This window comes from Plecotus auritus (assembly GCF_963455305.1).
Source record: "Plecotus auritus genome assembly, chromosome: 12".
NCBI lineage: Eukaryota > Metazoa > Chordata > Mammalia > Chiroptera > Vespertilionidae > Plecotus > Plecotus auritus.
In genome coordinates, this window is record NC_137778.1 from 22,350,187 (window position 1) to 22,365,587 (window position 15,401).

At 34.8% G+C, this 15,401-nt stretch overlaps 1 protein-coding gene across 2 annotated transcripts in view; it reads right to left on the reverse strand.

Moving 5' to 3' along the window:
• RALGPS2 (Ral GEF with PH domain and SH3 binding motif 2) overlaps positions 1 to 15,401 on the reverse strand; it is a 127,969-nt gene that overhangs the window by 10,922 nt on the left and 101,646 nt on the right. Inside the window, exons 9-16 of one of the 2 annotated variants that reach the window (XM_080648350.1) lie at positions 13,631 to 13,768; positions 12,536 to 12,626; positions 9,243 to 9,310; positions 7,910 to 8,039; positions 7,025 to 7,176; positions 6,361 to 6,415; positions 3,250 to 3,327; positions 1,602 to 1,707 (exon numbers count right to left, since the gene is read on the reverse strand). In XM_080648350.1, the coding sequence (XP_080504476.1) occupies positions 1,602 to 1,707; positions 3,250 to 3,327; positions 6,361 to 6,415; positions 7,025 to 7,176; positions 7,910 to 8,039; positions 9,243 to 9,310; positions 12,536 to 12,626; positions 13,631 to 13,768 (818 nt within the window). The remainder of the gene's footprint in view (positions 1 to 1,601; positions 1,708 to 3,249; positions 3,328 to 6,360; positions 6,416 to 7,024; positions 7,177 to 7,909; positions 8,040 to 9,242; positions 9,311 to 12,535; positions 12,627 to 13,630; positions 13,769 to 15,401) is intronic. The other variant, XM_080648351.1, reaches the window with a different exon arrangement.

Here is a 15,401-nt window from a genome sequence, read left to right on the forward strand (position 1 = left end):
TGCCATGGTCGTTAGCTCTGCTCCACTTCGGCCCTCTCCGCCTACCCTTAGAGCACAACTGAAACCTTTCACTCAAGCACTCCTATCACTTCCACTTAATATACTGCACTAGTACTTGCATTCAGATAATTATCCATCTCATCAAGAATCCTATCACTTTTTCATATTGTCTAGTATTGCCACGGCCTCCCCATCTCATGTCCCCCTTCTCCATTACACGGTTCTGCACTATACACATCCCCTTTCAAATTCTTCCATCTCACTGCATGCTCTCCTGACATAACCCTAACCCTAGTTAACCTAACCATCTTTTCTTCCCCAGCAACACTTCCTTCATAGATCATCCATCTCACCAGGCCCATACTTCAAATACTTTCCATATGCTAATGACTCCCAAATCTCCACTGCAGGCCATCACCTCCTCTGCTCAACTTCCGAATTGTACTTTTTAAAGAGCCAAACTGACATCTCCACATGCAGCTCCACCTCTCTCTGACTTCATCTCATCCACCTACTGCCCGCTCAATGCTTCAACTACACAAGTCACCTTGTCTCCTGCAAGCGAGGTCTTCACATGGCTAACTCACCTTCCTCAGTCAGACCTCGGTTCAAATGCCTCCTATGGTGACAGCTCTCCTGACGCCATCACTGTCCATCTCCTCTCCTCACTTTAAGGGCTATTTCTCCCCAGTGGAACGCCATCTCCATGAGGCTGGTGCTTGTTCACTGCTCTATTTCTGGCATCTGGCACACGTTAGGTGTGGTAAGGCCTCAGCTGCTGTGCTGTTCTTAGTTCACTAGCTAGCTGGTCTAGTGTAGCTTCTGGATTATAATATAATGTAAGCAGCAAAAATCAGATCGCTTAGGTGTAAGAAGCCCTCTTCATCTTCAAAAACTTTAAGTGCAGATATACATCAAAGTTTATTCCAAACTAGATGTAATATTATTTGAGAAAATAAAACAAATCTTTCTTTAATCATCAAACTACTGTGCTGCTGTTGGGGAAAAACTACTTCTGAGTTACATGTGAAAATCTTTGTTTCACCAAACTTTTTTTTTTTTTTAACATAATTATGGTTTGGAGGACATTTAATATCTGGGTTCTATTTCACGTGGGAAACAAACCTGCATTACTGAGTTCAACAACTTAGAACCAATAACAACAACAACAACAACAACAAAAACTGACTGAATTCCATTTGAGGGTTAACTTTCTTTTCTCTATTTTTCCTGAACTTATTACTAAAATACTTCTGTACAGTATGTACTTCAAGGCTCTCTGAGAAACAGTTTTGAACAAGAACTATATTAGAGGGAAGAAAAGTACAGGCATGCTTTAAGCTCCCTACATAAATGATTCAACTGAAATCTAAATTAAGAAACATGTGGGGGGGTGAGATCAGGGTGAATGGTCATTGGGGGGGCGGAAGGGGGACATCTATAATACTTTAAACAATAAAGATAAATTCAAAAAAACATGGAGAGGCAAATATCACTTCAAGTGTACTATGTATGTGATTTTATTTCAATTGTCTTCATATTTCTTAGGGTCCTGTACATTTATATATTTTTAGAAGTGTTAAAATATGATAAAATCTTACTGTAGGCTTTTTGCCTTCCTTTAACAAAGTTTTTCTCTTGAGAACACCTTGAATAGTAACAGCTCCTGGATATAAATGTACTGCCAAATCTTCTGATTCTGCAGAACTATAATAATGAAACAAAGAAAAAACAGATAAGAGCTTTTGTGTATGGTGGTAGTTATCAAATAGGTACTTAAATGAAATGTAATTATTCTTTACTTCAAAACTTTGTTACTTTATTCAGAATGAGAAGACACTGACAATTATAAAAGTTTATTGATCTGAAATTTATAAGCTGTTACAAAAGTTAATCTGGAAGTTATTCAAGTCAGCAGATGGTTAAAAACACACACTTTATTACATATTTGAACAAGTATAATTTAGAAAGAATAGGGTAATTTAATTTAGTAAAGATTAAATAAATTTAAGACTTTGCTTCTTCTTAACATGCCACACTGCATCACTGCTGTAAACTTTCCCCCCATTAGAAACCTTAAGTCCTGGTAGGAAAGATGAGGATTCTATTTGTTAAAAGTATTTAAGCATGTAAAACTCAAAAATAATAAAAGCTCAAAAAAAAAAAAAAGAAAAGAAAAACACACACATTTAATTCTAAATAATTAAAAGTAGTAAAAAGCAATAGAAACATGTTTTTAAATTGGCTTTCTACAATCAATTTTAATTACATTTAAATGTTTCCAATGCATAAGTATTTGATTATAGCCTACTCCCAAACCCACGATTTCCTTTCCATATATCTTAAGAACACCATTAAAAAGAACCACACATTTAAATATGCCTCCCCAACTGATTAAAGTTCCTATATTTAAAACAAGAGTAATTTCCATAGTAAAAATCTGTCATTCTCTGGTGATCTGAGTGGAAGAATTCCTGTAACAGTGATGAAAACTAAAGTTTGCCAATTTATCCCTTTATGATTATTTAGGTGTCTTCAAAGTGACTTAAACCTCTAGGAACCATCAGAAATTTCAGGCTAGAACTATTTATATTCAGGGAGATATACAAGAGGAGATTAGACACCATCAAAACGACACAGGTTCACTTCTAAAGTTGGTTATTTTGTTATATTATCAATTTTTGATTAGCACTAACCTATAGTCCCCGAATCAATGTGCACTACTCTTATTTTCTTCTGCAGCTAATACAGGGCAGAAAGAGGACTCAGTTTAACTAGATGAACAATGGAATGAACATGCATTTAAATACACAAGTATTATTTAATGAGACAGACTAGTCTAAATTCAGGACTTGCAGTTTATAAAAAAAAGTTCTTTCAAAAGGCAAATCTGACTAGCAAAGTAAATTCTTTGATTCTAGCCTTTGAATAAGGCTACAAGTTGATTTTTGTACTGCTCATCCAATAACTTAATAGCATTAGAAAGACCTGTGCAGTTAAAAAGCTACCAACTTGGAATTATTTTTAAAATGTGACATAAAGATGCAAGTTTTAGCAATTAACTGTGGATCAGAAAGAATAATTCAAATTAATCTCTAGATTAAATCTTTAAAGTTTCCTAGGCATTTTTTTCAGTCTTTGAATCAATTAGTTGAGAAAGAACAGAAATGATGTGAGACCACACCCATGTAAGCCAATCACCAACACCAGAGGGGAGTTCTATGGCCCCTGAATGCAGGGGAATTGTACCTGCTGGCCTTCATGTGGCTTCGATAGCCATTTCGTGCCACTCGTGTCATCGGGCCGAGAGAATGGTACAATCTGTTCCTGTTGGATTCCATTATAAATTGTATATATTACATACACTTTAATTCACACAAACATCATCAGTACCTAGAACAGCATAATAATTTTTGTGTAATAAAGCTTTCCAAATCTTACAAAAGGTTAGTCTGTGATTGTTTCTGATCCTTTTTAAAAGCATGCAGCATAGATTTAAAAAACTTCTTTCTTTTACTATTGATGCTAGAATATAGCTGCTTAGAAAACATCATACATTTATATATACATTCATTTTCACAAATCTGCTGAAATAATTAAAGAGCAATTTATAACCAGGTACTATCAAAACCTGAAAAATACTTCAAAAATACTTTTGTTTCTATTCTAGTGCTTGGATTCCAGTTTAAATATGACACCTAGATTCATATAAATAATTCATTTTTATTATATGTCCCTATGAAGACACCTAAAAGCAATGTGGCCAGTAAACTTAAAAAATTAATGGACCTTATTTTCCTTCCTACCCTTTTTATTAAATCCAAGAAAACTAAGAAATCCAAGAAAATCCAAGAGAGACACACTGAGTAATAAATAAAGGCATTGTTTTCCTTCCATGTCAACTGAAATAAATGATAAAAGCCAGTAAGTGATAACAATGGTATGAATTAATATTTACCCAAAATGGCATGTAATACTTAACAAAAGAAAATAAACACACACATAGACACTGATACTTCTTTGCCTGGGAAAAGCCAAAAGTTGATAAATGATATTTAAAACAAAAAACATTATTTTAGCAACTGAAGCAGCAACCTATCTGATGTCTCTCTAGGAAGTAAGAACAGAAAATGGCATGTTTAACATTCAGAGTACTACTTTTAAGTTCATTACCTATAGGTAGTATTTTAAACCTTAGTTCTTTATTCCTTTATTATTATTTCATGTCTGAGTCTTGCTGGGCAGCTTTAATTTGCTCTCAAAATGTTTCAAGAGCCACTGATTTAAACTTGGCATGAGTATAGATTTTTTTTTTAGCTGCAAATGTCTGCAAAGCAAAGCATTTGTCATAAAAAAAGAATTGTTTTGAGATGTGAAGGTAACACCATTAAACACTGTCTTTGAAAATAACCTGCAGGGATGAGAACAGGTTACCCACACCACTCTGGTTATTCACTAATATCTCAAGCAATCTGAGAAACATTTTTTTTCATCAATATTTTTATCAAAAGATTACAAAACACACTCTATAACCAATATGATGGTATTATGCTCTTTCTAGAGGGAAAGAACTAAGACAATTTGTATAGACATCAGGTGCTGGAGGCAACTCTTGTGTTTTTCCCATTTCAGGCAAACCCAAACAAAGAGATTGAAAGTAAAAGTTGGAAGAAAAATAATATGCAAAAACAAATGGCTAAGAATCCCCCAAAACGAAAAGAACAAAACTTGGGAGTACTGATAGTGTAGAAAGGCTTAGGAATACTTTAAAATATTGGGTTTCCAAGTAAAATCTTAATCACATAATGGTGAGAATTCTTTATAAAGTGTCACTGAGAATGAGGTTATAATTTTCCAATTAAACAATAAAATTCAAATATAGTTTAATTTTAAGTATGTATTTAGTATAATTGTTTTTTATTAAAAGTCACTGATATGAAGTTAGATAACTAAATATTTCAATTCTATCAATTTTAACATGACATTCATAATTCAATCTAAATGACACTTTTGCTTAGAAACATAGCTTGCTTAGTATATACAATAAAGAACAATTACTCTGGTCAAGAGTCAAGTGTCATGTATAAGTATGAAAATGGCAGAAATGAAATTGTCGGAGACAACATAAAAGCTCTAATGGACATTTAGAATAAACATGTGTTTGCACTGTTCGGCTACATTTTTAAGGTCATCTTATTTGGAAGTTCAATATAACATGACGTTTGCTGCAGGCCAATGACAGCTTTTATAGCTTAAAGAGTGGTTGGCAAACTGCGGCTCGCAAGCCACATGTGGCTCTTTGGCCCCTTGAGTGTGGCTCTTCCACAAAATACCACGTGCGGGCGTGCACGTACATTGCAATTGAAACTTCGTGGCCCATGCGCAGAAGTCGGTTTTCGGCTCTCAAAAGAAATTTCAATTGTTGTACTATTGATATTTGGCTCTGTTGACTAATGAGTTTGCCGACCACTGGCTTAAAGCAAAAGGAAAGGAGAATGCATGCACAGTATCTACCAGTTTATATATAAAAGCCTGTGACCTTTACGACCATTATGACTGGTTGATCAGTCGCTATGACTATGACATGCACTGACCACCAGGGGGCAGATGCTCAATGCAGGAGCTGCCCCCTGGTGGTCAGTGTGCTTCCATAGTGGGAGTGCCGCTGTCACAGTGGGAGCGTCTCTGGCTGCTTGACGCTTAGGCACTGCTACATCCCTTGGGGGATGTCGGGACTGTCGGTTTCGGTACAATCCCAAAACCGGCAGTCCGACATCCCCCGAGGGATCCCGGATTGCGAGAGGGCGCAGGTCAGGCTGAGGGACCCCACCCGTGCATGAATCCATGCCCTGGGCCTCTAGTTTCAGTATAAATCTGTGTCCTCCGTGCAAACTTAGTGACAATTTAAATTCAAACTTTAAACTGCTTTGCTTGCAGTATAATTTAAAATTTACTAAGTCATTTTGCCCTTGACAAAGCAGCAGAGAAGGAAGTTGATCATTCTACTGAATGCTTAAATTACTTAAATCAACCAGGAATTTAGGAAATAATTTTACTTTTCAACACATAGATACATTGACCACAATTACTTTTTTAAAATTATAATTTTAAATGTTCTAAAATTTATATACATGTGTTAAGCCACCAAATAAACATGTATTTATTAGGTAAGACTCAATTCCAGATTTAAATATCAACTTCTAATTTTTGCCACCAGCAGGAAGTTCAAATAGTCCCTTAGAGTTATGTAATAAATATTATCTCTTAAATATCATACAGTCATAGGTGAATTATATTATTCATATACTTTCAGACAGACCAACAAAAACTTAGAACAGTTCAAATGGACAATTTTCTTACCTTTCAAAAGCAGGCCATGAGGTCTCTTCACTTAGTTCAGAACCATCACTGCTACCTAAAATTACAAGTTATTCTATTTTTTAAACATCAGAATTTCAGTTTGTGTTTTTTAATTTTAAAAATAGTTTCTCTAGCTGTGCTTATAAAATGGGAATCATGTTATTTGTGGGTAAACATCCACATCTTAATTCTTCATTTAATATTATTGCTGCTAAATTTATTTTACAATATATTGGAATACAGTTGACAAGAAAATAAATGAACATAAAACATTTTTGCATGTCTACTTATAGCTCAAATTCATTGTTAGTAAACAAATTTCTTGTATGACCAGAGAATGCATATAAGTACGTTTTTCCTTACTAGGTCTGTCATAATTTAAGACCAATATAATTATGAAATTCTTAGAGGTCCATGGCATACTTTGAACCAGCGACCTCTCGGTGCATGGGACGCCGCTTAACCAACTGAGCCCCACTAGCCAGGGCACCATCACGAATTATTAACGTCACTACTACTAGTAAGATGAGCCTATGTCTAATTGCTACTTTGCTTTCATCCAATTTTCTGTGTCTGTGGTAGAGATAATGATATTTTTCCAGCTGAGCTTTGTTAAACACCACATTTTAAGTAAGTTGGAACCCTCCAGAGAAATATTTCTCACCTATTGATATTCCACTAGACAGAGTAGAACTTTCGGCTTGGCCTCGAGATGGTGCGTGGGGCTCCATGACGCTATCGTCTAATAGATGCGTTGGCCCTGCATTTGGGAATGTCGCGCTCTTAAACTCTGCTGTGTTCATTTTATGAATGAAACTGGAAAGAAAGAAAAATATTTCGTTACTATTACTAATTCAGGATATAGAAGATACTCTATACAGAGATCCAGGAAATACTAGTAAAAGATGTACCCACTATCCTGAACTTCTGAACTCTCCTAACTAATGAACACAGATTTTACTTATTTGAAGGTCTTAAACTAAGAGTGTCGGGAAAGTATTTTAGGAAACAAGGCCATATCTTGTAATAGGGAATGCTTTAAGTCTCCAGTCTATTAAAAAATGGTTTTCACACTCACTTTTGACAAATAGCTATTACATTTTATTTTCACAAAAATGGCAAAGGTGAGCCATAGGCCCCGTTTTGAAAAAAAACCATCTTGCAAAGCTCAAGAAATTAAACATAAAATCATTTCCCACTGTTTATATTTAGGAATAAAAAGAACCATTTATATAAACCCTAATTTATGGTGATAAGCATTAATTGTCTGGATACAAAGAAAGGTTACAATTTAAAAGTAAACTAGTATATTGCTTTCCTGATTTCATTTATGATGATGCTCTCTGATACTCATTTATCTCCCCAAAATGTGAAGGCACTGTTGGGAAAAGTTCATTTCCAAATTAAGGTCACGGAAGAAATAAATGCTTTTAGTCAAAAGTATACAAAAAATTATGAGGACACTATTTTCTGTTTAATAAAATAAACAGAAAGTAAATCAACTGAAAATGATTTAAAAATTGGGAAGAGAAAATGAAAAAATGCTGACTTATAACCCAGGCTATGGCACTTCCTATGTCCATGTGGAATCAGGTTCCGAGGGGATGGCAGTGTGTGTGGTAACAAGGCTCCTTCAGCTGCCACACTTCTTCCACTCTGTGGAGATCCCACTTCAGGACCTAAGGGGTCAATGTAAAAATATAAAATGTGGTTTAACTTTTAAGATATGTTAATTCCACTTAATTAAATGAACATGAGAAATAGTTCTTAAAACACAAAATCCCAAAGCATACAAAATCCACTGATTTCTATCTCTCTGATGTGCACTAAGTAGGCAGTATAACTATTTCCCTCGTTACAGAGGCAGAAGCAGAACTGAAAGAGCTGGGCTCAGGGTCTCACACCACAGATGACACCTGGACTGAGCACTCAGGTCTCCCAGCCCTAGTTCACAGCTCTGCTGTTTAGTTTTACAGGTAGCTTCTGTACTCTTACTTCCAGCTTCCTTTTAGGTAAGATAAAAAGTAGAACTGCAAAGTACACAGATTTGCAAAATATGACTGTAAGAAAAGCAAACTTAAGAGATTTAGATAAAAATGTTTTCCTTTGCTAGGAATCCTCTCCCCACTGGATACAGCCATGGCTTGTTCTCTCGCTTCCTTCATACATTATTAGATGGCTCTTCAAATGTTTTTTAGAACATACAGTAATATGAAGGTTATTACCAAGGTCTGTGTTTGAAATTTAAAAAAGGCAGTTACCAATTATTTGTTAAATAATGAGTAGTCTTCAATTTTATATTTTTTAATATGTGTGGTATATATGTAATACCCTCATTATAATGCAACAGGTAAATTAAGGACTATGACTATATTTTAAAATATTTTCAGTACTACTTGACCCAGTATTAAAGTAAAACTTTAAAAAAATTAGCTCACTAAAATTGACTTAATTATTCAAAATAGAATTTTCCATTTGACCACAGAAATTTCTAATGTAATCAATACTCATAGTCTAGCACAGTGTATTCTTTAAAAAAAAGAATATCTGTAAACATTTATCTGTTATTTTCTGTCTGTGGTATCTATTTTCCTTGATTAGTCAGAATATCTTTTTTCCCCCTTTTTAAATTAAATTTATTGGGGTAACATTGGTTAATATGACAGAATATCTCTTTCTTTTTTAACATTACTGACAAACTACAAGTAACAACTTTTTTATTAAAAACCAAAAAAAGCCCAAGCAGAAAAAAGCATGCATTTTAATACTAAAAGTAAATGTTGCATGCAGTATAAAATGTGCTGAGTATTCACTTACTTTGCAGCATTTTCCTTCCCATTAGCTACCCGATTAATTATGGGGATGAGAGAAACTGCACTAACCTACTAAGTCTTCCCTCGAAACAGCAGAGCGCGGTGTGCTCGTCCCTGGTTCTATCTTTAAGGAAAGCCTGAATTCCAAAAAGAAATAAAACACATAAAATGACTAACGTTTGACAAAATAATATTAAAACCCTGTATTTTCCCACAAATGAACTAAAAACATTTTAATGAAAGAATTTCAGCTACATATTTTTCTTTGAATGCAAACTTGAATAGTTAAGTCTCCTATCTCTTCCATACTAAGCTCATCTTATGGTAATTCTAGGAAATATTAGAAAGGGGGATAAACATTAAAAAGTCACATTTAAAATCAGAAAAAATCTCCCCCAACTACCCCAACACTGCCAAACAATTCATCACTTTTAAAGATATTTGATGAATGACTAAAAGGTGCTTTAAACGGGAAGTTATATTGATACCTGATAATTCAGTAACTTTCACATATATTATTAAATATATTATGCAAATTCATCCTAGAATCTTTACTAGATGGGCTAATGGCTTCTGTAGCACTGGACGCTTGAAAAACACCTTATTTAAAACTCACCATACAAAAAACCAACCAACTCAACTTATCAAAAGATAGGTCTATACAAATAAAAAAGGTTGCTTGCAAAATTCCTTGAAAATCCCTGCCCTAAATCATAGTTTATTAGTTGGTACTTAACTTCCATTTAGGATCACAGACATAGTTTTGAATTCCATAGCAAAAAGAGATTATGATTCCTATCAATGGAAACTATTTCATGAAATAGGATACTAAAGCCAGTGTGGAGAATTCTTCGGTGTAGTCCACAAAGCCTATTATTATTAAGCATTAGTGTGAAAATTAATGAAGCCATTTTATTTTTAGCATCCTGTCAACTGGATTTATGAAAGTACATAATACAAGTGACATTCATAATGATAAATCTATTATAGGTCTTTAACATATCACTTCTTTGGTAACCTAAGAGGGGATTACATACAATTATATTCCAATTACTGGGCAGTATTAAATGCATCTGTTGAATATGATTAACCAGAGCTCTCTGTTTTTCTTTTAACAGAGCAGTTTAATCACTTGGGCTGCAGACTGTACTGAACTCATTCATTTAATAGTTATTGAGCACCTGCTGTGTGCTGGGCACTTTGGTCTCATGGAATGGAGTAAGAGACTAAGGCATACACGGTGGCCCCGCCCTCCTGAAGATCATCGTCTAGTAGGTGTAAGACAAAGAAGTAAACAAAATAACTACATTTCCTGACACAGAAGCAAAATGGAAGCAACAGCAAGGAAGCTATGGGTGAATCACAGGGCTATCAGCAGCAGCAGCAGCAGCAGCAGCAGCAGCACATCACTGACAGCAGCACAGAAGGTGGAGCATCGAAAAGTGCAGCAGTGAAGGCTGGCCAGTGTCAGTGCCTTTATCGTCATCAAAACACCGTGAGATAACAGTGATGCGGAATCAATGAAAAAAAGTATGTTCAGTATTAAAATGAAAGAACTTCTATAGAATTTCATCCTGATTAAATCCTATGCATGTAATTTGTAATATCCACACTGACTGCCTATATAGATGAAGTTGCCCAAAACAGAGACATTTGAATAAATGAAATGTCATTTTTACTTAAATCTCTTTCATCAGAAAGATACAATTTTCCCCTAATTACTTTGATGGCTCCTATCTTAAAATGCTCTGATTTTCAACACATTTAATTAGTAGGCTCACGCAACACAACTGCAGCTTTAGAAAACTATCTATCTTCTTTAGTCTCCCATCTGATGCCCCAACACCACCCAGTGGCGTGGAGTCCTGCAGCAAACTCAATGTTTGATCATTCCCTCCCCTGGAACACCTTTCCTTACCCTTCAACACGGAGCTAATTCCTACTCCATTCAGCCTGAGGTGACACTGTCTCCTGAAGTGTTCAGGTTTCTCTTCACTTCTCCCACGAAAAGCTGAGTCAGGTCCTCCCTTATCTATGCTCCCGTAACATGCCGGGTATATCTCTATTACAGTACTGTTTGAACTGTTTTGTAACCATCTGTTTTGTGAATGTGTTTTGCATTAGGCTGAGCCTCTTAAGCATTTTTCAGAAATTTTAGCCTTTTATTGGTATTAATTGTATTCTGCAAAAATTCTTTAAAAATTATTGAAGTTATGGAACAAGGAAGTTGATCATTACTATCAAATGAGATAAAAACATTTTTATATAATACATTAATATTGAAAAGTAACCTACTCTTTCAATTTGATAAAATTTTAAAGACCTCTGATTGGAAAAAATATTGGTGGAAGACACAAAGTTAATTTTAAACTTAGGAACAACTGGCATAATAAAGCTGAACACAAACATTTTTTTTAAAATTAACAAATGAAGCAAAAAACCCCATACAGAATTCTAAAGGGAAATAAGTTCTTTACTTTCTCATCTTTAGAAAAAAACCTGGCAGCTGTGATGTATAGCATACCACCGAAAAATACAAAGGGTTAATCCCAAATTCCCTCATACCTTGGTCAGTATTGTGGATGATAATGAGAAGGAAATGAACACTATTTTAATAATGATTTTTAAAATCTTTAATAAAGGACTTGCTCTAATAAAGAAAAGGGTAAGTATGGTGCTATATACAACTATATATCCAATCCAAAGGCAAGAAGGTTCAATATTCTCTCAAACCACAAAAACAATTCCAAATAAGTTCAAAGATGTGTCAAAAATCACCATTAAAAAAGAAGTAACTTTTCTGCTTTAGATGGTTTCATTAATTTTTCAGTCTATTAAAAGATAAATTTTTATAAAGATTCAATGCTTGAATATAGAAAGGAAGACATTTAAACTGGAATTATCAAACGTAACTATTAACTAGAGAAAGATGAAATACTTTTTAATAAAAGAATAAATGAGCCCTGGCCAGTGTGGCTCAATTAGTTGGTCATCATCCCATGCACTGAAAGGTTGCAGGTTCAATTCCAGGTCAAGGCACATGCCCCGGCTGCAGGTTTGATCTCCAGTAGGGGGTATGCAGGAGGCAGCCGACTGATGTTTCATTCTCACATTGATGTTTCTCTCTCTCTAAAAATCAATTAAAAATCTTAAAAAAAAAAAACAACCCAGATGAAATATTTGTACATTGACTCAATCATGTCAAGTGATTAAAAAGAGATACATGTAAATACCTTTACCATTGCAAATATATGGCTGGATTAGGCATTTGTATGATATGATGGAAGACTTAGATGTTTAAATACATTGGGATGAGTGGAAGAAAGACAGTTATACAAACCACTTTTGAAGATCCAACCTACTTGTAATTATCATCTTCCACAAACTTTTGTAGTTCTTCTATATACTGAACAGAGTTCAGATATTTTTGGACGTGAGGCAACATGGGGATATCTAGGTAAAATGTAGTAAGTAATTAAACATCTGATAAAGTATATCTCAAGCACAGTTTTAAAAGTTAAGCTGAGAAAATGATATTTAAAGGTGAATTAAGGCCACCTGGCCCCAAATTTAAATTAATTCTAGAAGGACATTACTGAGGAAAATCTTATTTAAAATAAGAATGCAAGTTGTATAGATTTAAAAAAACCCACAAAACCCAAACAGCCCCATTTACAAAGTCCATCATATTTGAGAAATTTCTTAGAAAAAAAAATCAGACTTCATTGTGACTTATATTGAAATCTCATCTAAAGGCAAGATGTAAGGCAGTTTTGTTTTCTTTTAAAGAAGCCTGGCTCCCATTTGTAAATGCAGTTTTTCCTCCCCTACTTAAAAATTTCAAACATTAATTTCACATTATAAGTGGGTATATTTAAAAAAATGAGAAAAGGACAAGAGATTGTTTGCTTTAACTTTCAGTAAGATTCACCCGCACCCCCCAACTTTTAAGAAGTTTTTGAGGTTTTCTTAAAAGTTTAGACATAGTAAAGTTAGCTTTAAGACAAATTTATTTTAAAGTAATTAGGTAGTGTAAACTCACTGTTTTATAATACCATAAAAATTATGTCAGTACCCTATATTTAATTAATTCCCTATCAGATTAAAAGAATCCCAACATTTTTAAAATATTAAAAAAACACACAACCTTTTCTAATCATCTGGGCTTGTGTAAGCTGTTTCTATACATGTGTTTCCACAAAGTAGAACTTGGAAAAAAATTGGTTATTTACTCAATATCAGACTCAAGAAACTTAAAATTTTAACTATGAAATACTTCAATGTTTTAAAAGCGAGATCTTAAACTGGATGCTAAATATTAGACAGTGAAATAAAACAGTCACTGTCATCCTTTACGTTAAGATGTTTCCTGCTATGTGAAAAGTGGCCTTCATTGTGTGTAAATGAATCAGCAGAATTGCAACATAATGGCTTAGTATCATCCTTCAGAAACTTACCATATTCACAAGACTGCTGTAAATCAGAAATTATTCGAAGGATGTTATTCATCAAATTTGATCTCTGCTCACTTTCTAGAATGCTGCCAGTTGACGGGTATGCTGAATCAATGTAAGTTAAATCTGACAAATAGATACCTGAAATGAAATTAGATAAATGAGAGTTTTCCTACTTGTAGTTTGGAAGAGTATGGCAAAGTGAAGGCGAAAAAAGCTAGCTTATAGATGTATTTCAGTATCTATCTATCTATCTATCTATCTATCTATCTATCTATCTATCTGTAAAAGGCTAATATGCAAAATGTCCCCTTGGGAGACCCGGAGTTCGATCGCTTGCTATGACATACACTGACCACAAGGGGGCGGTGTGGAATGAAGGAAGGCCCCGATCGGCCCTGATCACCAGCCAGGCCTAAGGGCCCTACCCGTGCACGAATTTCATGCACCGGGCTTCTAGTATGCCATATTTAGAATGTAGCATTATGAATACACTGTTTCTACTGATCTACACTTGATATTCTCAGCTCCTTAATTTTTGCCAACCTTGTGAGTGTAAAAATATCACTTTTAATTTTCATTTCCTTGATTAATAATGAGTTAAATGTTCATATTTCTATGACATGTCTTTTGTCCATTTTCCCCCTCTGGGCTTTCTTTTTCTTATTGATTTCTAAGATCTTAATATATTGTAGAAATGAACCCCCTTGGCTGTTAAATTTTATCTAGTTACTCTTTAACCTACTATCTAATCTGAAGTCAATATTTATATCTCTCTGCTGGAACTTATTCTGGTAAAGGGATAAATGGCCTCCTCATTATTCGATCTTTAAACATCTCTCTTGGTCTCTTCCTGTCTCTGTAGTCTTTTTACTATTCCCTTCGTTCCTTGGTCTTTACTGGCTAGAACCTTCCTACCCACCTCTGTTCTTTTTTTCCCCCTTATGTTCCTGGAACTTGGTATTCCTCATGATTCTTTCATTAATCTTCCTACTTTACATGTACTTTTTCTGGATTATTTTACTTCTGTAGCTTCAACTATCAGCTGGTTGCCAATGACTTCCCAAATCTCTCTATAGACTGGATCTCCTGACTCATTTTCCATGCCAAACTAACCATTATTTGTTCCTAAACACTTGCTATTCCAATTTCCTACTGTGCTTAGTGATATTACTAATTGCTAAAGTTTGAAAGCTCAACTCTAGTGAAAAAACTCAGGAGGAATTTACTACTCATATTTTCCCAGATTAAACTACTAGTGAATAAAACATGATCACTGAATGCTCATGCAATGTTACATAATATAAATCAGAGGCCAGAAGCTGGCAGTCCATCTGTCTCCGTGTTTGTAAAATCAGGAAGTATCACAGGAAATACCTCAATAACTTTCTTTTCCTAAAAAATGGGGAGATCTAGCCGAAACCGGTTTGGCTCAGTGGATAGAGCGTCAGCTTGCGGACTGAAGGGTCCCGGGTTCGATTCCGGTCAAGGGCATGTACCTTGGTTGCGGGCACATCCCCATTGGGAGGTGTGCAGGAGGCAGCTGATCGATGTTTCTCTCTCATCGATGTTTCTAGCTCTCTATCCCTCTCCCTTCCTCTCTGTAAAAAATCAATAAAATATATTTAAAAAAAAATGGGGAGATCTGCAACGAAGTATAGCAGAAAAGGGTGCAGACTCCACAACTATAATAATATCAGTTTGTCATAACTCTCATTTTCTTGTTATGGTCTGATTTACTTCGCTTATTACATCACCTACTTCATTCTTGCTT